Here is a 27,383-nt window from a genome sequence, read left to right as displayed (position 1 = left end):
CTACAGCCAAAACTGCTGTATGGAATTACACTAAATTTGGAAGGAAGCTAGATCTTGGTCTAGAAAGCATGCTTTTTGTGATTTGGTGTAAATGCGTTCAGTAGTTTTTGTGAAATTAAGGTACAAAAATATTTGTATATCTGCATGGTTGGGTTTGAAGGGCTCTTGTGAGAGTCAGCAAGCACAACTTCAAAAATAAAGCATTCTGATAGACCGAGGGAGCTTTTTTCCCCTTGTGCCACCTGGCTCCCATGGGAGCGAGCGCTCTGATTGGCTGGCCGGAAAATGAACAAAAATGTTGCAGCAGCCATTACAGGACTCAGGGACCTAGTTCCCTGTCCTGAAAATGTTTGTTAAAAACAATGGATACCCTACCCACTAACTTGTGTGGTAGGTCCTTGAGGGACCCCACCTTGGGCCAAAATACAACATATGGATGTTAATAAATATAATTATTTGGGGAGAGGGCCGTGCGTGGGTTCCAATTTCCTGAGCCAATATGGTCTCTGGGAGTCAGGGGTCTGCATTCTGCCCACCTGGCTTGCACTGGCATTCATTATGCTGGGTCGTGGCCAGAGCTGCTTCTTACCTGAGTGGGGCTCCTGGGTTTGTGGAGCTTGTTGCCGGCAGGGATGCCTCCCTTCTCTCTGGCATGAGGGAGAGCGGTGGGACTCACTGTGTTGGCACCCCAACATGAGTATGGGTGCCATCTTGGATTGGGCTGCATATTTAATCCAATATGGTATCCTTCATTCTGCGGTAAGTTTGGGCCAAATCCAATATGGAGAAGTTTGTGCCCATTACGGTTTCTTCACCTCCAGGGCAGAGCACGTTGGCCCAGGAGCTGGTTTGTGCATCTTAATACTCCTGCTATTTTTATAGTGGTATTTTTATTACCTGGGTCAGGGTCTTTTGGAGATTGGTTCCCTGATGGGTTTTTGCTTCTGCTTTTTTCCCTCCTCAGCAGTGGTGTCTTGGACACTTGCCAGCTACTGTATGTTCTACCACTAGACAATATAATGGCTACAGAAAGGAATCCTCCATTCCGCCAGGTAAAATCCTCGAAGCTTCGTTGACTTCTGCTGCACCCAGCGTTTAACACCAGGGACCACTCACCCCCAATCCCTCCCCCCCCCACCCCGGGGACTACCTTTTTATTCAAAGGGGAAGAGGGCGCGAGGACCCTTCCTGTAGCCTTTAACAGACCCCACACCTCTAGGACTGATATACAATAGAAGCAGAGGGGGCACACTGCCCCACTCCCAAGTCTCCAGATTTCTTCTGTTGTTTTATAATAAAAAGGGGAGAGGGCACACAACCCCCTCCCTGAGTCACTCTTGGAACCCAGGGACCCCATCCCCCATGGCCAAATTCCTTTAAAAGGGGAAGGGGCCATGCATCCTCCTCCCCATGCTGGTATCTGGCCCGATGCTGTATGGTGTCCTGGGTAGTCCACCCCTGGGACACTGTGGTTCCCTGACTGCACTATCCTGGGCAGAGAACTCAACTTTGCTCCAGCTCGGCAGGAGCAGTTAAAAAATGTTGCTCCTGCTCAGGCAGGAGCAAAGAGAAAATGCAGCTCCCGGCAGCACCCATTTCGGTCCTGGCTGGGGAGCCAGTTGGGGCTGCTGTGCTCTCTTGTGGCCCCCAACATTCGAAGAGGTGTGGGTGCCACGGGTTTGCACCGAGGCACCCACTTAACAATTTAAAAATGGCCGGCTCCCACAGTGGGAGCCAGCTGGGGCAACAAGGGCCTTGGGTTCCCCCGTGACTCCCAACAACCCCTGAAGTGGCAGCATGGGGTTAGTATTAAGTATAGCAATAACATATTAATTTACATTTTTAAAAAGCTGGAAATTCACTGAAAAATTCGAAGGTTAAAGTGATGTTATAGTTAGGAATTGTAATTATAATCTTACTTTACATTAAAAATAAGCCTTAGAAAATTCCTAAAAAAAAGAGTAAAGTTATAGTTAGGTGAAATTCTTAGTGTCAACATAATGTTTTGAAGTAAAAATAAAAACCTTGAAATTGAACTGAACTGTAACTTGTTCCGTAAAGTAACTATAGCTTGCGCACTTGTCATGCACTGCTAATTACCCCACACTACATCACTGATGACATGATTTATGTCATCATTGATAGCATCCCTGCCACATCAGAAATTACATAATTGATGACAAGACTCTGTATGGCGGGGGCACAAGATTTCAAGATGTCTATAACCCAGGAAAAGGGCCTTTAACAACTGGTATAGTCCTCAGCAGCAGGCTATAATACTTTAATTGTAGTGCTATAATTTGAGCTGCATGATGAAACAAAAGCACAGATCGTGAGGAGTGGATTCTATATAACGCCCCCAAAAATATGCATTATAGACAATTGGAAAGACAGGCAAAACTCTGTTTGGCTTTTTATAAATCAATTAAATCAATCACTGCATTTCTAAAGTGCGCTACATACCCGTGAAGGTCTCAAGGCGCTGGGGGGGGGGTGCGGGGGGGGGGGGCGCTACTGATCGAAGAGCCAGGTCTTGAGAAATCTTCTGAAGGCCAGCAGGTCCTGAGTCTGTCGTAGGTTGGTAGGGAGAGTGTTCCAGGTCTTGGTGGCGAGGTAGGAGAAGGATCTGCCGCCGGTGGTGGTTTTCCAGGTACGGGGAATTGTGGCGAGGGCGAGGTTGGCTGAGCGGAGGCTTCGGGTGGGGTTGTGGAAGCTGAGTCGGTTGTTGAGGTATGTAGGTCCGGTGTTGTGTAGTGCTTTGTGTGCATGGGTGAGGAGTTTGAAGGTGATCCTCTTGTCGACGGAGAGCCAGTGCAGGCCTCTTAGGTGGGGTGTGATGTGGCTGCGTCGGGGGACGTCGAGGATTAGTAGTGCCGAGGAGTTCTGGATTCGTTGTAGTCGTCTCAGGAGCTTGGTTGTTGTTCCTGAGTAGAGGGCGTTCCCGTAGTCGAGTCTGCTGGTGATATAAGGGTCTGGGTGACGGTTTTCTTCGTGTCACAGGGAATCCATTTAAAGATCCTGCGCAGCATCCGCAGGGTGTTGATGCAGGACGCGGAGACGGCATTGACTTGCCTGGTCATGGAGAGGGTGCAGTCGAGGATGACCCCCAGGTTGCGAGCGTGGTCTGTGGGTTCCGGGGCTGTGCCTAGCGATGTGGGCCACCAAGAGTCGTCCCAGGCTGATGGGGTGGGTCTGAGAATGAGGACCTCCGTTTTGTCTAAGTTCAGCTTCAGTCTGCTGTCCTTCATCCAGTCGGCTACGGCCTTCATTTCTCTGTGGAGGTTGGCTTTGGCGGTGTGGGGGTCTTTGGTGAGGGATATGATCAGTTGGGTGTCCTCGGCGTAGGAGATGATGTTGAGGTTATGTTGTCGTGCGACGTGGGCGAGCGGTGCCATGTAGATATTGAACAGCGTCGGGCTGAGGGAGGATCCCTGTGGGACGCCGCAGATGATCTTGGTGGTTTTTGAGCGGAAGGGTGGGAGGTGGACGCTCTGGGTTCTGCCGGAGAGGAAGGATGTGGTCCAGGCCAGGGCCTTCTCTTCAATTCCGGCGTCATGGAGGCGTGCTGATAGGGTGCGGTGGCAGACTGTGTTAAAGGCTGCTGATAGGTCCAGGAGGATGAGGGCGGCTGTTTCTCCTTTGTCCATCAGGATCCTGATGTCGTAAGTGGCAGCGATGAGGGCTGTCTCGGTGCTGTGGTTGCTGCGAAAGCTGGATTGGGAAGGGTCCAGGATGTTGTTGTCTTCGAGGTAGCGGGTTAGCTGTTTGTTGGCAATCAGTAATTTGGGTTGAAATCTACCTACTAATAACTTTCTTTAAATGAGGTCAATGGCTTCCTCTTTTTTTTTTGGTCCCCTCGCCACCTTCCATTGAAAATCGCCTTTCATTCCCCATGCAATACATGCCTCCCTCTTGCTTAGGCTAGTTTACCACCCCTTCTACCTACATCAGAGAATGCACAACATAAAACAAGCATTTGCAAAGCCAATAAGTCTGATCTTGGCCACTAGTGCAATGGCTAATTAAAAAAAATATTTCAAGTCTGTCAAAAAAGTACATAGCAAAAAAAAATGTAATTATCTAAACGTGGCTGCCATATGCTTGCAACAAAAATTGTTCTAAAAGGCAAGTGTGGGGCTCAATTCCAAAGGAAGACCTACAGTCACACCTAAGTGACCTGCTTGATAAACAAAATCTCAAACATGGTGACTTCCTAGAAGCAAGCACTGAAATCCAATGTGGTGACAGTCCTCTACAACGTAACAAAAGACCTTAATGTTCTCGGGAATGAGTAGCCACCAATGAGTACGACATCATAATCGCCATGAGTCAGGGGATGGAGAAGTTGCAGGAGTCTGCACTAAAATAGAGGATAAGGTCTGACAGCTGTGGGAGAAATGCACTGACCTAGAGGATCAGTCATGTTAAAACAATATACACATCCGCAGTGTTTGAGAAACTAAGGAAAAGGATGACGTGGCTCAGTTCTGTAAGAGCCTCGTCAAAGAAAACCCAGCATTTCATATGCCAATTGTCTGTGCCCACAGAGTGGGAACCGCTCGACCAATACCAAGGACAAGACTGAGAGATATTATTGCAAAAGTGTCTGACATGCTAGATGGTATAGATACAAGTTGGTCATACCTAATCCACCTTGGTCTGGTGTCTGCTGACACCTTCAAGAGCTGGCCGATGTCTGGAGTTGTGCCAGAGAAAGGACGTTGCCAGGGAGTCCATCTCCCTGAACCACTGCAGAGGTATTAATTGCGGGACATTTCGAAAAAGATATCATGACTTTGGTAGGGCCATCATCTTATATAGAGCAATTCACCCTAACATGTTGAGTGGGAGGGGCCCATATTTTTTCAAGTCCGTTTTCACATCTTTTGGCTCAGCGGGGTAAAATTAAGAATCTAAGCTAACTCATGATGGAGTGCAACTTGGATGCCCAAATAGCAGAAGCTTAAATGCTGAACCAGTATGGTGTCATGCCACTTAATGCACTCATGAGAGTGATGAAGAGGAACCTGCACTGACTTTGCATGATTAATCTGCAGACCAGAGGCCTCTGCATAAAGCTGGAGTAAATAAATATATTGCGGGCCAGTCTCCTCATGTTCGGAAAGAAAAAGGAGGACATCATCGGCATACAGTGTGATGTGATCATCGTATCTGTGCATCGTTGGGAATAAGTAGGGCAAGGGGCCTAATCCACTGTGCCAAAAGCTTTCTCAAAGTCTGTTACCAACAGGGACAGAGAAGGTGACCAGAGATGTTGGCAGGATAAGGCACAGGAGGTCTAAGACAATGCCTCTTGCCACTAGCTAGCATGGAGCCGCATTGGTATAGATGTATGAGTGTATTAAGAACCGTTTTGAATGTGACGCTAAACTTGTGGCAAAAATGTTAATGCAGCAGTCAGTGGATGGATGGCTCAATTTGGGAATGACACAATAGTGGCCATGTCGAGCTCTTGGGGAAATGACCAGCTTCAGCTGCCTCATTATAAAGGGCAAGCAAGTGTGGAGAGAAAATCCTCCTGTATTTACTATAGAATTCCGTAGGGAATCCATCAGGGCTGGGTGTCTTTCCGGCTGCCATGGCAGATAAAGCACTAGAGATCTCTTCAAACACGAGGGGTTGTTCCTGGGTCTGCTTTTCATTTTCAGCCACCTGAGGCAACCAGACGTAATTTAAAAGCGGGGAGTCTAGCTCCCAGGTCTGCTGCATATAGGAGATGATATCTGCAAATGCTGATTTTAAGTATAATATCTTCTAATTGTTTATTATTATGATATTTGCTTTTTTTAAAGTAGGTAAGATGTTCACAATAACTTCAAACACGTGTTTAAAACCCCGGTGGCTTGCAGGCCTGGAGCTTTTTTAAGGCTGCACAGTGACAGCAATTACATGTATTTATGAACGCGGACAAAGAAAAACAAGATCGAGCAGGGACAAAAGGAAAAAACAAAAACAAATATGATAGTCACTTATTTCTATTCATCATAAATATATTAGGGCATGCCGTTCCAAGTGGGCCCTGCCAACCTGTGTCATGTGGGTGAAAAATATTCTATTGGATGCTGCCCATGCGATGGCGCAAGATCTTAATTTGTTTCTCAATTCCTGTGACATTTACTTGTGAAACACTGGAAAAACATAGTGCAAGCAAAAAACATCTGTTAGGTGAAACTATGAGGGCACTCATTACCAAGACTCATGCATATCTACTAATAATAGATAGCGGGACAACATAATGAAAATGTAAGGCGGCCTAATGATTTTCCATGTGTAGACTTAAAGACTGCTGCTTTGTGGTTGGTGGGTGAATGGCAAAGTCTTAAATAGGAAAGATGGTTTATCTAGGCATAGTATGGACATCCCTTTCAATTATCTTGCAATGCAAAGGAGGGAACTTGTAGCTATGGGCCTAACATTGGGCAATATTTATAGTTGTGCTGACCGGTGGCCCTACAAGGGGATGGGGATGAAAAGATGTCAGGACAAAGTTCAATGCACCTGGTGGTTATTCTCAAAAAATTAGTGAACCTGACGAGTCCTACGGGTCCTACCTTAGACTGTAAATGTTGTGACATAGATTCAGAATGGAAGATGGGGATCATGTGGACTAACCTGAGATGATGGCAGCAGCACCCATTGCTCTGAAACAAACTGAGAAACGAGGTAGATGATAATTAGTGCACAGGGAGCTGTATTTGGACATGATTAGTGCACTACACCTTATTGGTAATTATTAATGGAGAGTGCCTTGGGCCCACGGAAGTGGCAAAACTGAGGGAGACTCTTTAAAGAAAAGCAAAAGGGTCAGAGGATAGTCAGGGGTGGGGCGAGGCCTTTTATTGTCAAGCCATAAACATGAGCACGGAGAGGTGGACCCGTTTGGTATGTCCAGATGGTTGTAGGAGCGGAGTGGTACAACTCAGGATAAAGAATATGGGGCCAAATATGTACGAACACATTTTCCCATTGACACAGAACGGGAAAAACCCTTTGCTACATCTGGCCCATGGTGTCAGTAGGAATTAGCGATAACGGGAGCCACTGGAAAGGAAAAAGAACATATGGGAGAGCTTACCAGGTTAGTACAGTTACATAAAGAACTAGTAACTACAATACAAAACAGAGCTGAATTGGCAGCTAGTCGACAAGGAGAGGTCAGTGGTCTGCCTGTATGCACATGGTGATGGCTTTTAAAAGCTTGTAACTAATTGCAGTAAGCGTGACAGAGGGGAAACAACAGTGGCGACCGTGTTGTAGTGTTGTCGGGTACCTGGATGTATGGCTATGGGTAAAGTTAGAAAAAGGTCAAAGTTACGAATTAGGGGGCATATTTATACTCTGTTTGCGCCAGAATTGCGTCGTTTTTTTTTACGCAATTCCGACGCAAAACTAACTCCATATTTATACTTTGGCGTTAGACGCGTCTAGCGCCAAAGTCCATGGAGTTTGCGTCATTTTTTAGCGTGGACACCTACTTTGCGTTAATGATATGCAAGGTAGGCATTCCCGTCTAAAAAAGTGACTCCGAGGCATGCGCGCCGTATTTACACTCCCGGGCAAAATTCACGCCCGGGAGTGGGCGGGTCAAAAAAAATGACGTCCGCCCGCTTTTGCGCCGTTATTTAGCGCCTGGTCAGGGCAGGCGTTAAGGGACCTGTGGGCTCGGAAGGAGCCCAGAGGTGCCCTCCCAAGCCCCCAGGGACACCCCCTGCCACCCTGTCCCACCCCAGGAGGACACCCAAGGCTGGAGGGACCCATCCCAGGGACATTAAGGTAAGTTCAGGTAAGTTTTTTTTATTTATTTTTTTGTGGCATAGGGGGGCCTGATTTGTGCCCCCCTACATGCCACTATGCCCAATGACCATGCCCAGGGGACATAAGTCCCCTGGGCAAGGCCATTGGGCAAGGGGGCATGACTCCTGTCTTTGCTAAGACAGGAGTCATTTCAATGGGGGTTGGGAGTCGGAAAAAATGGCGCAAATCGGGTTGAGGCGAAAAATTTGCCTCAGCCTGACTTGCCCCATTTTTTGGCGCCCAAGCTCCATATCCCCCTACGCCGGCGCTGCCTGGTGTACGTCGTTTTTTTCACGCACACTAGGCAGCGCCGGCGGCTAACGACGGCTAACGTCATTGAATAAATACGGCGCCCGCATGGTGCTTCAGAATGGCGTTAGCCGGCGCAAATTTTTTTGACGCAAAACTGCGTTAGCGCAGTTTGGCGTCAAAAACTATAAATATGGCCCTAGGTTTCTGATGCAAGCCATAAAGGTTCATAAAATATATTGATTTTTGTGCTTAAGTGGAGTTTGTGGCAATAAGTTCAATGGCGAGCTCTTGGCCGAACCAGGCCATTTTGGAGTGTGGAAGAGGCAAAATGATTATAATAAAAGGTCTCTCTAAGAATTGGGAGAGGCGTCTCAAAAAGAAGGGTCAACAATAGGAAGGATCAAGGTGTAATATTGGTAGGGAGCGTTCTATTTTTTTATTATTGCTTTCATTTTTACATGTAATTGTTGTTACTGTACAGTCTTTAAAAAGCTCCAAGCTGACGAGCCAAAGGGAGTGAAATATGTGTTGACTGCTATTGTGAATACTTTACCTACTGAAAAAAAGAAATAGTCCTGCAATAATGACAAGAAGAAATTAAAAATCAGTTTGAATGTGCTTACTGTATCTCCTATAGTTTGCAACTGAGATAGTTTACTAATAACAGTATTAGCATACAAAAGCATTGACTATGCCTACACTTTCCTCCAAGTACACTGGAATATTTTTTGGCCTGCAGCCTACCCTCTCTTCATCAGTGGCAGCCGGCAGCTTTGGGAGGGGGCGGGCAGGGCACACACAAACACACACACAGACACACACACACACAGGCTCATTCTTTCACACACAGACACGCACGCTCATCCATTAACAACACTCATTCCATTCAAACATGCACGCACGCACCAAACATTCATTTTACACGATCACACACATTCATTCTTTCACACACACACACACACGCACGCACGCACGCACGCACTCACATCCATTAACAACAATCATAACACTCAAACATGCACGCGCGCACCAAACATTCAATGTAAAACATAACACACATACATACACATACACACACACACTTACCTTTAGCCTCCAGGTCCCAGGAGGGTTGGGACTGCTGCCTTCCCTGATTGGCTGACCTAAGGCAGCAGTCCCAGCCTCGTCACAGAGTGGGATGGGGTCAGTGAGACTGCTGACCCCACCCCACTCTGTGACGAAGTGTCACTGATTGACACTCGCCGTGGGCACTTCAGGGCTTAAACCTGAAACACCCAGGGAGAGTGTCAATGGGTGACGCTTTCCTCGTCACCCAATGGAAGGGCCTCGAGGCACCTTTGCTGGGCCGAGGAGGTCACGCCCATAGGGGTTGTGATCTCCTCAGCCCAGCAAAGTTCAGCTCAGGCAGCCAGGAGTCTGCGCAAATTGCGCATGGCTCACTACTGGCTGCCTGACCTGAACATGGAGAGTGTCTGTCAGGCTGACCTTTGTTCAGCCTGACAGACACGCTTCATGGGGTGGGGGGGCGTGGCCCCTCCGCCCTAAAGGACGGGCCGCCACTGCTCTTCATATTCCCATCTCTCCAATATGTAGTAAGCTCTAGTTGACGGCAGATGCATAATAGTTTTGATTATTTCCAGGCCACTCTGAAACCACCCCCTGGATGAGGCTTCAGGTATTTATTTGTGTTCAGTTTACAGATTAAACATAGTTGTATTTATTGTTAAATCAATATTTTATACTACCTTATGGAGCTTCCCTTTCACAGTTTATGCCATGGAAGTCAAAATCTTGTGCATTTTGCTTCATCTTCAATTTTCTTCTTATTCTGTGGAAAGAACAATTCTGTCAGTCACTGTTGACATAATGTTTCAATATTTTGTAACAGTTCTGTCAAAACAGTTCTTGAGAATCCTTTGGTAGGTAACAAATACAAGTAAGCCCTTTACTACATGCATGTGAATGGCAACTATTTGTTTACGTATAAAGCAGTGACAAATGTGGTCCCCTTTTTTAGATAGCTGGGTGTAAACCCAAAATACTTAGCCCCTGGTAGATGAAATGCCTCTTTCTAAAATTAGTCCAGAAAAAGAGGAGATGCACACATTCTTGAGGTACTTATGCAAAGAGTAAATGCTATGGTAGGTGCCAAATGTCAGATCTTCTATTTAAGCTGCTTGTTATGTTATATCATTTTATCAAATGTGTGGAGGGCAATGATACACCCAAAAAGGGTGTCCTGGCAGTAGAATACTGCTCTCCAAGGAAAAAAGGAAAGATGGATACAACTGAAGACCACAGCACCTAGATCTGCTGAAACATTCAGGTTTTCAGTTTTTTCCTTTAACAAAGGAAAGTGAGACTCCATATGAATTTGAGTGGGCAAAGCATTCCAGCATTTGGGACCAAATAAGAAAAGGCATGGTCACCACAGTCATTGCAAGTGATCTACAGGATGAAAAGAAATGTAGCGTTTGCCGAACTTAGATCACATTGAGGTTGATAGAATTGAATCTTACTTCAAGATACCTGATGTCAGACCCAGCGGTGGACAGTGACCCTCAGCAGTGGAGGGGGGTCGAGTGGACCGAGAGCCAAACCAGGTGACAGGCATTGTAATAAATCACAATGCCTGTAGGCTCAAATGTCAATCTCTCAATCATGGCTTGTTAACAGATTGTTGATTATAAAGGGCAGTGACTGAGAGTTCTTGAGTTGAGGCTCAGGGCAATGCGAGTTTCTCACAGTGCCTGTCAGTGGGCCAAAAAGATAACAAAATTAAAAATGTACTTACCAACGATTCCTCCTCCTCCTCCTCCTGTTTTCTTCTTTGAATGCCGTTAGCGCGAAGGCACGTAGGAAGCTCAGCCAACTCCTCTCTTCAAATCCTGATGCTGCTCTCATGCTGCAGATGAGCAGCATGAGAGCAGCTCCAAGATTAGCTGGACGAGCTGCCTTGATGCTCCAGCAGGTACTGAGTGCTTGTGCATGCTCTCCACCTAGCTAAAACAGCTCGGTGAAGAGGTTTAAAGTGCACATGTCAGGCTGGCCATTGCAGGACAGCCAGCCAAAGTGACAAGCGCATGTTAAACTGGAGTGAGCACCACTCTCCTGCTGCCAGTCAGCAGCAATGGTCCCGCCCTCAAACATTGCTTGGGCTGGGAGCAGTGAAAAATAAAATGGTAATTCAATTTATTACCATTTTATTTTTCACCTTTGCTGCACTGGTAGCAGGGGGGGCGACGCTGGCCAGGCCCAATCAATGTCTTGTGGGCAAGACAGAGCATCTTCAATAGGACTCTCTTCTGAACTGGAAGCCAGCGTAAGTCCTGCAGATGCTGGGGCATGTGGGTCTTTCTTGGGAGGTTTAAAATAAGTCTAGCTGCTGAGTTCTGAATGATTTGTAGCTGGACAAGTGAAGCCACTGAGATGCATAGGGAAAGTACATTGTAATCTAGAGATCGTGGCTAATCAACTTGCACACATCCAGCAGGAGATATCTAAAAATCTTCCTCAGCATTTTTAAAATTCTGAAGCAGATGGATTTCATCCTGTGCCCTTTCTGAGACATAGACAGTTTATGATCAAGAATAACGTCCAGATTTTGTACTGTATGAGAGGTTGTGGGCACAGTCCACAGCTCCAAAGGCCACAGCTATCTGTCTGATGTCTAAAAGGAAGTCCTTCTGCCTTGTCAGAGTTTAGTTAGAGGCAGTTTAATGAATTCATGCCACAATTACTGTCATGTTTACCTGAAAACTGGCTTGAAGATCAGGGACCTTATCAGGGATGGTAACTATAATTTGAGTATCATATGTGTACAAGATTGCCTAAATGCCAAGTGAGAGGATTAACTCAGATAGGTGAAGCATACACATGTTGAAAAGTGTGGGGCAAAGGGAAGAGCCCTTAGGCACGACATGGCATTGCGGTAGTCGTGAATTCAAAAGGAGCAAGAGACGCTGCTTGTGTTCTTTCTGCAAAGAATAACACAAGGAAACTAAGGGCTTTCGGACACACCCCAGTAAGAAACAACCATTCTCATAAGATGGCATATCGAAAGCTGCAGGGAGGTCTAAGAGGACCAGGGCAGCCAAGCCTCCCTGGTCCATATATAAAAAAAAGTTGTTAACTCGGTTGAACCAATTTATTTGATATACTGATCCTGATTATTTCTACAAGCGTCTCTGGATAAGCATCATGCTCAGATTGTCTGTAGCAGCCACAAGAGCAGCTTCTGAGCAATGAAAGCTGACTGAGTGGAGTCTAAAATCAGATCGACCTCAAAATAGTTGTATAGCTGCTTCTTGATTCTTTTTTCCAATAATTAACCTGCTGAAAGAGTGGGCAGAGGAATCGGCCAGAAATTGGACATAATCTTGGGATCTGCTGAAATCTTGGGATCTGCTGAGGTTTTTTTTTTTTCAGGAGAGGAAGGACTAGTGTATGCTTCCAGAGCAAATGGAACTCAGCATCAAACTGGAAATGTAAAATAATGTAGCCAGTAGCGGCTTGCGGGCCGCGGAAAGGGCGGGACGGGGCGGGGAAGAGCGGGAGGGAATAAACTGTTGTGTTGCCATTTTAGTTATAGCTTTATACACGTTATTTTATCAAACTAGGCCTGCCGCTGTGCACTTTAACCTAGATATATTTTATTCAGCTTGGTTTATTATTTTAACAATAGCCACATTTGCGGTCTTGTTTTATTTCTCTCTATATGGTTGTTCTTTGCCTAGGTCCGTACTGCGTTCTCAAACAAGACATGTCTTTCACTCTGTGCTTTTCTCAAGGCTGCAGTAAGATAGGTTGCCGGTAAACATGGTACTGCTTTGTCTTTAGTGTTCATAGAAACATACACATCCTTACGTAGGGATATTTTCTCAGAACATCAGCTGTTTTATTATAAAAACATTTCTCTGTCTCATACACGTTAGAGGGAGATTCCAGCCAGATGACCACGACTGTATGTTGATTGCTGAATGCTACGCTACAGTTGCTTTTTAGACTAAAGGCCTCTTGCTCAGGTATGAGGGATGATGTCTTTCCAGGGAATACTGAAGGGCAGAAATAGAGCTTAACATGCTGTGCTCTAACACAGCTTAGGTAGGAATTATTTTAACGACAATATGGTAGCGTTATTTTTATGCTTCACTCTCCTTGTCACAATTTTAATCCTGTCATGCTTTATCGTCCTGGTTATTGCAGTACATGCTTTATTATTTAAGATGCAGTTGCTTCATTAAAACCTTATTGAAACATATACAGCCTCTGATTGTCCTTGTATATATGAGACTAATGTAACTGAGAGAAACAGATGCGATCTGAGTGACCACGATTTCTCTGAGGAATCAATTGTGTCTTGCACTCGGCTGCCCAATCATCCCTACTCTTGGGTGGTGATGAGGCACTGCTAGTTAGCCGGAGCAAAACCCGGGCTGGAAAGAGCCTACAGCGCATGGGTGTTTGGCCGGCCCGAGACGCGCTGTGAAGGGGGAGTGCTGAGCGCTCCCCCTCAGTGCAAGTCACCACCGTGGCCCGCCCCTTTCAAAGAAAACGATAATAAACATAGTTTATTGTCATTTTCTTTATAAGGTTTTGCCGCTGCTGGCGGGCGCCCAAACAGAGGAGCCGCCACTGAATGTAGCCAAATTCGGAGCAGGAATCTTTGCAGCCATAGCAAAAGCCCAGAAGGAATGAGAATCCAGAGGCAAGCCAGACTTTATTGCATCATAAACTCCCCTTCTGATTCAGAAGGAGGAAGAAAAGCTGCAAGGGTGGCTCTGTTTGGAGCAAAAGTGGTGTTCCAGCTATTTTATACTCAAAATTTTATTATGTCTGTTCCATCTCACCTGTCATTCGTACTTGTGCTGTCATCACTAGATTGGGTTCCAAGAGTTCTACTTGTCATTACGACGTGAGGACAGCCTGAGTACACTTGATGATGATGATGATGCTGTAATCCTAAACAAACCAACTTCAAGTACATTGTTTCTTTTATTACAACACTGGTGGCAAGTACTTATGAAGCAGTACAGGGAACAGCACTCAAAGTGTCAGCCCTGATGTGCTTCGGTGTTCCCAGAACTCCAACTACTACAAGAATATGAGGAACAAAATGTATATTTATTTAAGTTTATTACGTTGCAAGAACACTTCTACGATAAAGTGAAGGCAGTACTAGAACACCACAATTTTTTTAATTTGTATTAAAGAAAAAGAAGAAAGAGTTATTTTCTATATTGTAACTCTAAGAGGATTATCATACTGGTGTGAATAGTGGGCCTGTGATGGCACGGTCAGATGAGTGGCGACCTGGTGTGCTGCGAGGGCACGTGCCTACTGGGGGCTGCACGACTGGTTCATTAGCTCTACAGGATGGATAATGTGATGACTTACTCCTTCTTAACCTAGAATGTCAGAAAATTGGAGTCACTAGCTAGGAGGTAAAAGGTGCTTTTGTTTCTACATTGCAGGGGGTAGATGTGGTGCTCCTTCAGGAAATTCACCTGATGGGAAGTGAGGTGACCAAACTTCAACAAAAGTGGAGGGGGCAGATTTATGCCACAAGCTATTCTATGCTCTCTGGGGGGGTGGGCTATGTTGTTGATGCATCCTGGGGTCCCCTTTGAGGTGGCGATGACATACATAGATCAGGATGGACAATATGTAATCCTGACAGGTCATCTCAATGGGCATCTAATAAATGTTGTGAGTGTCTATGCCCTAATGTTGCCATGGACAGATCTGGCCCTCTCCTTTGAGAGCCCCTGGCGGCATGGCCGGCACAGTGCTGCAGAGAATGGGCGACTAAATGGAGCTTGCTGGATGTGTGGAGAGTCCAGAATGAAGGTGGTAGAGAATACACCGTTTACTCTCCTGCGCACAACCTGCATGTATGTCTTGACAGAATGATGTGTACCTGGCATCTAATAGCACAGACCATGGGAGCGGAATATCTGGGCCATACAGTATTGGACCATAATCCCCTGTCAAAACACAGTGCAATGGCCTTGAGGAGCCTATCCCTAACTGGCGAATCTCCCCTGGTAATCTGCACGCGCCTACGTTGCGAGACCCCCTGGGTGAGATGATAGTGGAGTATTTCCAATCCAACACTTCCCATACCAATGTTGAATGGGACGCTTTTAAAGTGCTGACCCAGGGTTATTGCCTCAGTCAGTCAGTGGGAGTGGAAAAGGCAATCCTAGTGGAAGTCACCAAACCTGGGGAAAGAATCCACCGGTTAGATCATGAGCTACCTGACCAATGGCAGATTAGGCCAGCGTTCTGGGAAGAGAAATAGAGGCATGCAAAGGGATTGGAACAGCTCTGCTCTTCGAAGTGGTGTGATTACCTAACTGTGGCACAGTATGAGGGAGAACGACTGGATAGACTACTGTCATGGTTGGTCCTTGTGGACAGCAGGCGAGAACCAGTCACCCAAGTTCAGAGCCGAGACATGCTGCTTATGCAACAACAGATACCTGCAGCCTTCACAGCCCACTACCGTAAGCTATATGGGAGACCCAAGCCAGTGCAGAGGGAAGCGCTAGATGCCTTATTAGCAAGGGCAGCACTGCTAGGGCTGGCGGCGGAGAGCCAGGAACTGCTTGGAACCCCAATCACAGAGCCTGAGATTCAGGCAGCCATTCTAGAGCTGGCATCTGGTATCACCCCAGGCATGGTAGGCTTCCCAGCTGAGTTCTATCAGACCTTTGTCTCTTGCCTATCTCTGTAAATGGCTGAAATGCATACAAACAGGCTAGACCGTGAATCCCTGCAGGTGACAACCAGGGAAGACCTGGTAGTGTCTGTGCCCAAGCTCTCTGGGGGTGCTAAGGATGTGGCGGCCTACTGGCCTTTATTAATGTTAAACTATGGGGCATATTTACAAGCCTCTGGCGCAATGCAGCGCAGGAGGTGACCTTGCTGCGTTGCACTGCGCCACAGAGAAAGGGCTGAAATGCACCATATTTACAAGATATGGTGCATTTCTGTCCTTCACCCCTGCGCTGGTGCACAAATTGCTGCCTAGCGCCAACGCAGGCAGCCTTGCACCATGGTGCAAGGGTGTCCACGTTGTCAGCAGGATTGTTTTTGTGCAGGAATTGACACCTTCCTGCACAAAAAGAATCCAGAGAGGCATTTTCCTTAAAGCAGCACACATGGAAGGAGAAAACAATGAGGAGAGATAAAGATATTTCTTCTTGTTGCACCTGCCCTGGGGAGGTGTCCAGTTTTGACGCATTCACAGATTGACAGTTTCCTGTACATCTGGGAATGTGTCAAAACCCATGGCTTTTGCTTGGGTAAACCGACCGCAAAGCCCTGACGCAGTGTAAGGAAACGCAGCAACTTGTGCTGCATTGCCTTAAAACATATTTACAAGGCCATGAAAAGAAGTGCAAAGTGGATTTGCGTGGCCTTGTAGATATGGGCCTGCACTATGCACCCCTGGTGCATCACAAAAAATGACGTACCTGTGGCGCACTGGACTTGTAAATATGCTCCTTGGAGTACAGAATTCTCAGTAAGGTCCTGGCCGCTTCCTGCCCCCCTTTCTACCCTAATGTCTGAGGATCAAAACGGGTGTATTCCCAATCCTAACACCTCATTTAATATACACCGCCTATACTGCGTCCTGTGTTAAACACCTCAGGCCCTGAGCACAGGGGCAGTGATACTCTCTCTAGATAGCAGGAAAGTGTAGGACTTCCTGAGGTGGGACTACTTGCAGTCGGTCATGGTGAAGATGGCTCTGGGGAGGGATGGGGTAGGTGTGTGGTGCTACTTTACCCTGGTAACCGGGCATGCATGCGCATGGGTTGCTGCATTTCAGACCACATTGAGAAATATAGTGGTATGAGGCAGGACTGCCCACTTTCGCCCCTCCTCTTTGCATTGGCAGTTGAGCCTTTTGCATGCATGTTGCGTATTGAGAGCTGTGGCAGGGGAATCGTGCTCCAGGATAGCAAACATGTGGTTTTGCTGTATGTAGATGACATGCTTCTCTATTTGTGAGAGCTCAGATGGGACTCCTGTGGTGTGTTGAATCACTAGAAGACTTTGGGCACGTCTCTGGGTTGTGCACAAACTGGCAAAAAACTTGTGCATTCCTTGTGCTGCCAGACCTTGCTGATCCCCCAGAACCAGTGCAGCTGAGCAAAGTGCAAAGGGCAGCCAGAAACGTTAGGTGCCTGGGGGATTAGAGTGTATGATACTGACTCAAATGTGAAGGATGGGAATTTAGGCGGAGAGGTCAGGGAACTGAAGGGCAGCATTACGTTTTGGCAGACGCTCCAGCTCCCTATAATGGCGAGGTTATCCCTAACGAAAATGATCATGCTACTGAGGTGCCTATACTATTTTGCAAACATGCCAGTAAGGATCTCTAAAGTTTTTTTGTTTTTTTTAACATTATGCAAGAATCGTAGTATACATACATTTGTGTCATACATAGCACTTTAGGCATAAATAATCAATACAGTGCATAGTATATTCAACTTTTAACAACTAAATTGTAATACTGTAGGGCATAATACCAAATACAAACGGGAAGAGAGAACAGCTGCTGCACGCCCCCAGACCAGTTAACAATATCCAGTTGGCAGACACAAAATGGGTGACCAGATCTAGGCTGTGATTACATACGTTGAATGAACAATAAGAGGAAGAAACCAAGGCCATGTAGTGGAGTCAGATGGAGATGCAGGGGGAGAGGGTGAAAGACGTATCATCTTTCAGATATACACAACCATTTCTCACACACCTCCCCCTTGCCGCCCAATAGGGTACAATAGCCCCCTAAGGGGGAGAATCTATTCAAAGATCATCCTCTGCGGGGTCCCCGTTTTCCCCCACAGGCTCCCCATGCAAACTTTCAAGCATGCCATGCCAGGCTTCTAGATCGCGTTGTGCATGCTCGTCCGTACTCAGTGAGGTCATTTAGCCATGTCTCCTGTACCGGGGGTATCGGAAGCGCCCGTCGGATCACAATGCACCTCTTAGCTAATACAAGTCCCAACTGTGCGAATCTAAATGCCATTTTGCACCGTAGGAGAAGACCCAACAAAGGATCCCTAAAGCTCAGTTCCGAATCATGAGTGCCATGCTATGGGAATTAGTCTGGAATGGGTGACAGAATTGAGTAGCATTGTGCACACTGCAGAGGGCGAAGAATAAAGGAGGACTAGGAGTTCCTGATTTTGAAGATTATTAATATGAGGTGCAATTACAGTGGCTGGTCAAGTGGGTGGCGATGACTGGACTAATCGGAACTAGGAGAATCTGGCGCCGCACATAGAGAAGGGTTGATTCCTGCAATGATGTTGGGGCCCGCAGTTACATCGACTCCTTCACATTGCCCTTCGTTGTTGGAAGTGGGCGATTCAGTGAGTAGGTTCAGTTCCGCTGTATGCTCTGGGGACCCTGTTGGTGGGGCTGGCGGTGCTGAGAGGTGGATTTTTTGACAGCCCGGCCAGTGGAAGCTTGGTCGGAAGCAGGCATAACAACACTGTGTCACTGTTACACTGAGGGCTCCTTGAACATGCTAGAAAAGCTTATGATGGCGAGCGGCTTCTGGGAAGGCCAAATCCTGGTCTATTGAGCTGTTATACAAGAGCTGCACAGACTGTTTTGGGAGGCAGATCAGGAACCCATGACCTATTACAGACAGTGATAACTTTTGGACATGTGAGCCACTTAATCTCCTAGTTATTATAAGATGATGCATAATATGGCAGTGGACGTGCTGCCAAACTTCAAACAAAGTGGGAGGCATATCCAGAAAGACAATTTGCGGGAAAGGATTGGGAGCGCACTATACAGCATACAAACAAATATACACCAGATTTAAAATCACACAATTTAACTACCTGTACTGCAGCTACCTTACATCCCACAGGCTAAATGTGATACTGAGCACTACTGATCTGGGATGCCCCCAATGTAGATGTGCAGTCACGGATGTACATTTTTTACACACGGTGTGAGAATGCCCAATTGTGGATTTTGCACAACACTGGAAATTCCCAATGGGCCCACCACATTGCAGGTGGAATGCAGGCATGGTCCTTTGGGTGCAGGCAAATGGAACAACTGTCAGGGAGGGACAACATAGAGGGCTTTGCAAGAAGCCCCGCAAGAAGCCGCTTGCTGCACAATGGACGGTTGTGGTGACGGGTTTTATGGAGGTGGTAGGACAGTAAGGTGGCAACAGGCTGATGCTTCAGAGGAAGGGCCTTGCTGACTTAGGGATCAATAACCTGCACCAAGGCGCTGGGTGTGACAGTCCCCTGAGCCACGACAATGGTTCCAAGTAGGTGCACACAGTGGACCACAGCACACTCCATGGCCTACAGAACACACCAAAGCACTAGAGCACTTAAGCACAAGATCGGGAAAGTGTTTTGGTTAATTGTTGATTTACATAATTACAATGCCTTATTGGCCCATTAGGACGTTAGGATGAGACATGGGAAATACTGATATAAAGAAGGCCAGGACCCTTATACGAAGCAGCTAACTGACTGGTTAACTGTGCATGTAAGTGAATTGGCTGGTGTACCTGGCAAGGACTGCAATAATACCTGCAACATTAATGAGACACTATATGTGTATTGGTATGAGAGTTATGTATAACTGCTTAACCGGGTCACTTACTGTTGAACATTTAAAAACGAATAAAGTCAGTAAAAAATAACTCAAAATAAGAGATCAACTTGTTAGATGTATTACCAATCCACAAATACTCGAAAAATTCTTGTCAAACAATCCTAATTTAAAATATGCTATTGGCATTGCAGAAGTAATGAACACATGGCTACATGTGCAAAATAAATGAAAGTATATTCTAAACAACCTGTTCAGAGATTACAAACCACAGAAGAGTTGAATATCATTCAAAGATTGAAAAAGTTAACTTAAACAGTATAACAATTGTAAATGCCAATACTAAGTTTAAATGTTTTCGATGTGGAAATGCTGGTCATTTAGCTAACAGTACTCTATGTCCAGCTAAAAACTCTTTATGTCATAAGTGCAATAAACTCCTGCAATTTATTAGCACTAGCAAGAACAGAGATTTTAAATAAGTTAATTATATTGATAATATGGTTGACGGAGTAAACAAAATTGTTTTCCAAATAAATGAAATAGAGTGGAAATCTATTATCATTAATGGTGTAACTAGTTGTGAGATATCCTTATATAATCATAAATTTAGTGTGTTTGCAGATTTGTGATCCCCAAATACTATTATAAACAGTAAAATATGTTTGAACTTTTTGATTTAAAAAAAGAGTGCTCATTGGAAGAACCTCATATTATACCAGGCGAATCATAAATGACCCATTTCATTTAAAAGGAACCAACCGCATGGACATTTCTTTTAACAACAGATCAACCATAGGAAAGTTTTGTATAGCAAAAATAGGCCAACACTTTTTAGGTGGTCTATCAAAAAAAACTTCGTAAAAATGTGCTGTATTTCACACATAATGAGAGAACTATTGTAAAGTTTGGAATATTTGAAACAATGAGAATATTTGAACCAATAGAATCATTTGAATGGTTAAATCATATAGTTTTTGTTAAAAAACAAAAATGATCGGATTTATGCCTCTGTATTGACTTGAGAGACCAAAAGTTCAAGCTATGGGTTCACAGACATCCTTTGTTAAAGATTCATGAGTTGTTGAACACAATACATGATGCCGGTTATTTTATTCTTCTTTATCTCTCAGCTGCCTACCTCAAGGTGGAGCTGCATCCTGAGTCATGTCACCTGACTTCCTTCCTTCATCACTTCTAGTGTATAGATAGGACGCTATTCAGATTTGCTTTGAAATCTGTTTCACTGTGCATTATGCAAGAGATTCCAATAGGACTCAATAAAGTATGTTTATTCCAAGAAGACTTTTAAAGTTATGGTAAGGATGTGGAGGACCACGACACCAATCTGAGGTTTTTAGGATACACAATTTTCAAACAAAGCACCAAACATAACGCGGATTGAGTTGTACATGTACAAAGTGCACTACAGCCTAATAACAAAGGTGAACTCAAATCTTTTTCCAAATCCTCAAATTTGTATTAAATCTGTAAAACAATTTGCATGTATTATAAGTCTTCTTAAAGAATTTCTGAAGAATGTTACCCACTTCACATTCTTTCTGTGGGGATTATCATATGAAGTAAGGACTGACTTTAAACCCTTGATTGTGCCTTCATCACTAAAGTGTTCGAGAGCACTCCTCAACACATTACTTTGTGGTCTTCAGAGTTGAAAAGATACAATTTTTTCAATTTTAAAATGGTGAATTTCCTTGGACCCAGCAACATTGTAGCAGATTGTCTTTGAAAGTTGCCATTGAAGGTGATGACATAATAAGTTGAATTGTAGTCCTATCGATTGATTCTGGTGGTATAAATCAGAAAGAATTGAGGATGTGTTTGATTGAAGATGGTAATCTCATAGTGACCAAAATAATTCATGTTGAAAGGATGGTCAAAACTGAAGCCTCAATATGAAGAGCTTAAGGTACGGTGAGAGAAATGAACTGAGTTTACATGATGACAACATACCCAACATACCCAGGACTTCCCCATTTGGCATGCAGAACAGGATTGTTGACCTAGCTGACAAAAGTTGTGTCAGAGAACACTTACGTGGTCATTATGAGTTTGGCGGTCCCTGGACAGCGAGGCCGGCTGTAATGATATTTGTGTTTTGACCACTGACTCTACGTTGCACATAGCCTAGCAGCACACAGTCACATTAGTGAAAACCAGCTTTATTATGCCTATTGACTTTATTTTAGCACTAGCCACCACCACGTTAAAAGCTGCAAGTATTTTTCCATGATACAATGTGCTTTTTGCTCATATTTTTATTCTGCATGTTTGTGTGTTCTTTCTCACCAAGGGCTTAGGCTGATAAGAACGTACTAGGACGGCAGGGAACGGTTTTGATTTGATAGAGGGCACCTTGGGATTTTGGCCAATTCCCAACGTGTTTTTTCAAAGCTGAGTTTAATAATAAGCTTATGCAGTGGAAGGGAGTTTCTAGAATTCTTTTCTCATGTTTTTTCAAAGTATATAAGAGGCTGAGACCAGATGGACCGGGGAGTGACTCAGATCTCAGAGGTGTGTCATCCTTCCTGTGAGGATAATTGATCTCTCTCTCTCTCTCTCGCCACGATTGATTCTGGGATCTGGTGGTCTGATGCTGATTAAGAGATGAAGCAGATTTGCCCGTGCCTCATGGTGATGCATTTTTTAATTCATTATTTGCTTTGCATTGTACTATAGATACATATATTTGCCGTGTATATTGCAGTGGAGAATCATTTGTACATGTTTTCATTTCATTGCTGTGACCATTTTTAAAAGTGTGCTTTCAGCATGCTAATCTCCTCTACGAACCTTACAGAGTGAATTAATAAATATCTTCTTTAGACTAAGAAGCGCATTCCAGAGGTTTTTGTCAGTGCATGAGTGTTTCAGCTCGGTCATTAGTGGAGCAAAACACCAACAGAGTAGACTAACATATCATGACCATGGCGGTGATCCGAACGGAACACAGCTAATATATCGCTAGTACCGCCAGTGCGGATGCCGGCGGGAGGCATCTCCAGGCTGGCAGAGACCATGTTTCTGCCAAGCATATTACGAGGTAGCACACCGCCCAGATTTCCGGGGCGGTCGCACCGCCACAAAAAGTCTGGCGCAAATTAACAAAATAAAAGGAGACACTCACCTTCATGAACACAGACACGTCCGCAGCCACCATGCAACCCGAATTTGAAGTCTTCCCACTGCTCCTGCTGGCCATACAACTCCAGAACCAGCGACGAAGACAACAACTGTAAGTAACCCCGCCTAGCAAACACTGGAGGAAAGGCCATTAGTACATACCCACACAGAACACACACACACTCTGCACGTTTAGTGACGGCCGCACACACACGCAAACAAACACCTGTACCAACACACACACACCTACATACACACACTCACACACAAACAACACACACCATGGCCAACATACACGTACCATACACACACTGCACACACACACACACCACTGCTACTGTCAAACACATTCATACACAACACCACCGTGCTGGACGAAGGGTTGTCGTCACAGTGAAGAGCAGACCCGAGGATGAAGCATGACAACCAATGGATGTGCAAGGGCTTTAGCTTCTAAATTTAGAAGTGCCCTTGTGTTTTCCTCCTTCTTCCTTTCTTTTTTAGGAACAGTGTGCCCATTTTGATGCATTTGTGTGTTTTCTCTGTGCATGGCGGTGGTGAGTTGTGTAGTGGTGTTTGTCTTTGCGAACCATGTCTGTTGAAGTGGATGAACGGTGGTCTGACTGTGTGCTCTGGATGGGTGTGAGGAGAGGGGTCTGAGGTTGGGACAGGTAGCTGGAGGGGGGACAGAAGACAAAGAGACAGTGGCTGTCATTAACGAGGAGGTCAGAACCTCAAAGGATCTCTGCAGGGTAGTCAGGGCACAGTGAATGCCTTTCAGGTAAATTGGATACCATTCCCTGGATGGCATTCACGATAGTTGACTGTCCCACAGAGATGGACCTCAGGAGGTTAATAGCCTCCTCATTGAGGGCAGCAGGGCTGAGTGGGGCAGGGGCAGAGGTGCCTGCAGCGAAGGAGATGCCAACCCTCCTGGGTGAAGGGGCACGGACAACTGGGTGGGGAGCTACAGGAAGGGCAGTGCCGGTAAGGGTGGTGGCAGACAAGGATGGTGCTGGGCTCGTCCCAGATGGGTCTGCCACTGCCATGGAGCGTCCATCGGAGAAGGAATCCAAAGAGGATGTTGAAGATCCGGTCTCCCCCAATGGCACTCCCCTTGCTCCTTCCGTCCCCCTTGTCCACTTGGCTTCGCTGGTGTCAGCCTCCTGGGTCCTGTGGGCTGCAGCTTCCCCACTCACCGGTGCCCCTTCTCCTTTGCCTGATGATTCTGATGCACACAAAGACACAGGAGGGGAGGTAGGTTGGTAGAGAAAGAAAGGGTGAAATGGATCAGTACCAACCCATCATTCACACAGAGTAAAAACTTATTTTTCTGCTGGTATGCCATGGCAGGGCAAGCCTTCACATTGACATGCATAACTGTGGGAAATCGTAGTGGAAACAAAAGCTAAGCTGAAAAAAATCTACTAATGTGGGAACATTGGCACTCATTGACTTGATGAAGGGTTTAGCAATGCACAGTTGCATGGTACTTGGCACATTCCCATGGTCATGTACATAGACATATCCTGTAATTTTTACCCAACCAAATCCTGCATGGTAAGGTAGCATGCCCACAAATCCTTGAACAATGTGGTCAGTAATTTCTTGGCCCCCTGCAGCCATCTACACATTCAGTGAAAGGCAGCTGATTGAGAAACTCACAAATTACCTCTGCCATTGTGGCAGAGTAATACTGATGGCAGTGCCTTAATACCTCAGGTATACTGATGCTGATGGAAGGAGCTGGTCTTTCAAAATATGTGAAGTGTGTCCAGACAAACCCAAAGATGGAATTAGTCCCCTAATAAGTTACTGTCTGCATGGTACTGGCACACATAATCGATACAATTCCTGCCAGGGTGGCTGATACCCATAGTCCATGTGCATCTATCAATGATCTACACTACATCTTTCCCCTAGTAGGCTTCCCAAACCCATACAAGCCTAACATTAGGGAGGTGTGAGTGTGTACTTACCCCCTTGTGGCTGCTGTGCTGCCCTCAAGCGCCCATCCACCTCAGGGTAGGCCACTGCCAAAATGCGGGCCATTAGGGGGGGTCAGGGTCCGATGGGCACTCCTCCCTCACTAGGAGGACATGCCCAGCTGGGCCTCAGCGGCCTTACGGGTCCAACGTCTCAAGTCCTCCCTCCGCTTCCTGCAATGGGTGCTCTGCCAGCTATGGACCACCAGGGTCGGCACTTGCTTGGCGATGGCATGCCAAATCCCCTTCTTCTGTTGGGCGCTGACCTGATGGGTGACACAGACAGAAGGAGAAAGTCATGTAGAGGCATTACAGCAACAGCAATGAACTTCACACATCAGACACATCTCTTGCCCACACTGCTGTGTCTTAACGGCACAAAAACACCAACTCCATTGCCACCTGCATGCATCCACTCCGTGTGCATCGTCACTACGCCTTTCAGCCTCACACACACCACTATCAGACAGGACAGTAATACTGGACTCACCTGCTGTTCTGGTGCCCTATACAACTGTCCATACGGGGATAGGGCCCCTTCCACTAGCTTCTCCAACTCCTCCTGGGTGAAGGCAGGGGCCCTATCTCCTGCAGGACGTGGCATTATGGCTCCCACAGACAGTACACAGCAGCTCACACAGTGGAGGTCTTGCTTGCACGAGTGTCAGGAGTCAAGTCGGCTATGCAACAGAAAATGGCGGTCACGGCCGCCGTATACATGACCGTCACCGCCTATGGTGATCATCATTGGCCCCAGTCTCCCATAGGCGACAATGTTATCCAATGAGGAGTTGCATAGCGGTTGCGACCGCCTACCGCCATGACGACTAACGCCGGCGGAATGAGGTCACTTCCATCTGTCCTGTGCAAGCAGGACAGGCGGCTGACATTTTACATGTAAGTGTATTGTAGGTGAATTATAAGTGCGTCATGGATGAATTGTAGTGACAAGTGCATAGATTGACTATGTTCACACATCAAAGCTGGGTTCACACGTGACATTCATGGACAGTGTAGTTAGGTGTACTGATAACAATGACAGGACATGTGCAGTTACTTGCTGCCTCTTAGACGGACTAACCACATCTGTATGTTTAAAAGTTTACATACACCTTATTACCTGGGGGAATAGGGTGTTGTTAAATGGAAGTGTCACATGTTTTGTGTGTGGCAAGCTGTTTGTCTGCGGCTGCAACAGTAACCTAGGATGGCGTACATGTTTAGTCTACATGACCAAATGGATTGTGTATACTTCAGCGTTATGTCCATATTACTATTGTGTGCTACAAGTATAGTGTTAGGTGCATGTGGCTTTTCCTCTCTCCTATTCCTAGATACCGTGCAACGGTGAGAATGAGACATGCACCGGTGTACCGGCCCCTAGTCGACCTTGCTACCCTGGAAGAGAGACACATCATCCAGACCTATTGTCTGAACCATCAGACCATCATGGAACTTTGTACCCAGTTGGAGCCGGATCTCTTGCCTGCCATTTGTAATCCCTATGCCATCCTACCCACAGTACAGGTCTTATCAGTGCTACTCTTCCCTGCCTCGGCTCGTTTACAGTGGGCTTGGCAGCAGGGATGTCACAGCCGATGTTCAGTCTTGTGTTGAAGGATGTACTGTGTGCCCTACTCAAACACCTGGACAGCTACATCAGGTTCCCCCAACGTGCGGATTTGCCCACTGTTAAAGTTGACTTCTACAATATGGGACATGCCCCTCATGTAATAGGTGCCATAGATGACACCCACATTGGCTTGGTTCCTCTCAGGGTCAATGAACAAGTGTACAGGAACAGGAAAAGCTTTGACTCCATAAATGTCCATTTGATGTGTCTCGCTGACCACTATATCTCCCAAGTGATGGCCAAGGTTCCTGGATCTGTGCATGACTCCTACATTCTGAGGAATAGCAATGTTGCACACATAATGGCACAACTACAGAGAGAGAGGGTCTGGCTCATTGGTATGTATCCAATAGTATGTGTGCAACTGTAATGTCACCTCTCTTCACATTCTACCTTGTGTCCCTAACGGTATTGTGATAGGTCCAACTTTTGTGCACACAGATGACTCTGACTATCCTAACCTTCCGTGGGTGCTGACACCAGTGAGATACCCGACAACAGATGGGGAAAACCTTTTCAATGAGGCCCACGGCAGGACAAGGCGTGTCATCGAGAGGACCTTTGGGCTACTAAAGGCCAGATTCCGGTGTCTACACATCTCAGGAGGTGCCCTGCTCTGCAGACCACTATAGGTCTGCCAAATTGTTGTTGCCTGCTGCGTGCTACACAATCTGGCCCTGAGACATTGCATACCATTACTGGATGTTGCGAAGGTGGCAGCTGGACCAGTGGCTGATGATGGTGACATAGAAAGTGATGAAGAGGCAGATGATGAGGATGCAGCTGACTCTAGAACAGAGTTGATCGACCAATACTTCTAATGAAATTCAGGTATGTGTTAACTGTATTGTATGTAAACTGTACTCTTGTCTGCTTTGTGACATTGCTCCTCCTGGTGTGTTCCATCAAGGGAGGTGTTACTGTTCAAATGTAAGAGCAATGTT

General features: G+C 46.0%; 1 protein-coding gene across 1 annotated transcript in view; it reads right to left on the bottom strand.

Moving 5' to 3' along the window:
• Positions 1-27,383, bottom strand: part of NRG4 (neuregulin 4) — a 227,521-nt gene that overhangs the window by 11,483 nt on the left and 188,655 nt on the right. Inside the window, exon 5 of the mRNA XM_069222108.1 lies at positions 9,813-9,895. Within this exon, the coding sequence (XP_069078209.1) occupies positions 9,814-9,895 (82 nt within the window). The 3' untranslated portion in view covers position 9,813. The remainder of the gene's footprint in view (positions 1-9,812; positions 9,896-27,383) is intronic.

Source organism: Pleurodeles waltl, chromosome 3_1 (assembly GCF_031143425.1).
Source record: "Pleurodeles waltl isolate 20211129_DDA chromosome 3_1, aPleWal1.hap1.20221129, whole genome shotgun sequence".
NCBI lineage: Eukaryota > Metazoa > Chordata > Amphibia > Caudata > Salamandridae > Pleurodeles > Pleurodeles waltl.
Note: the sequence above shows the minus strand (reverse complement) of the source record. Positions and strands in the feature narration are given on the sequence as shown.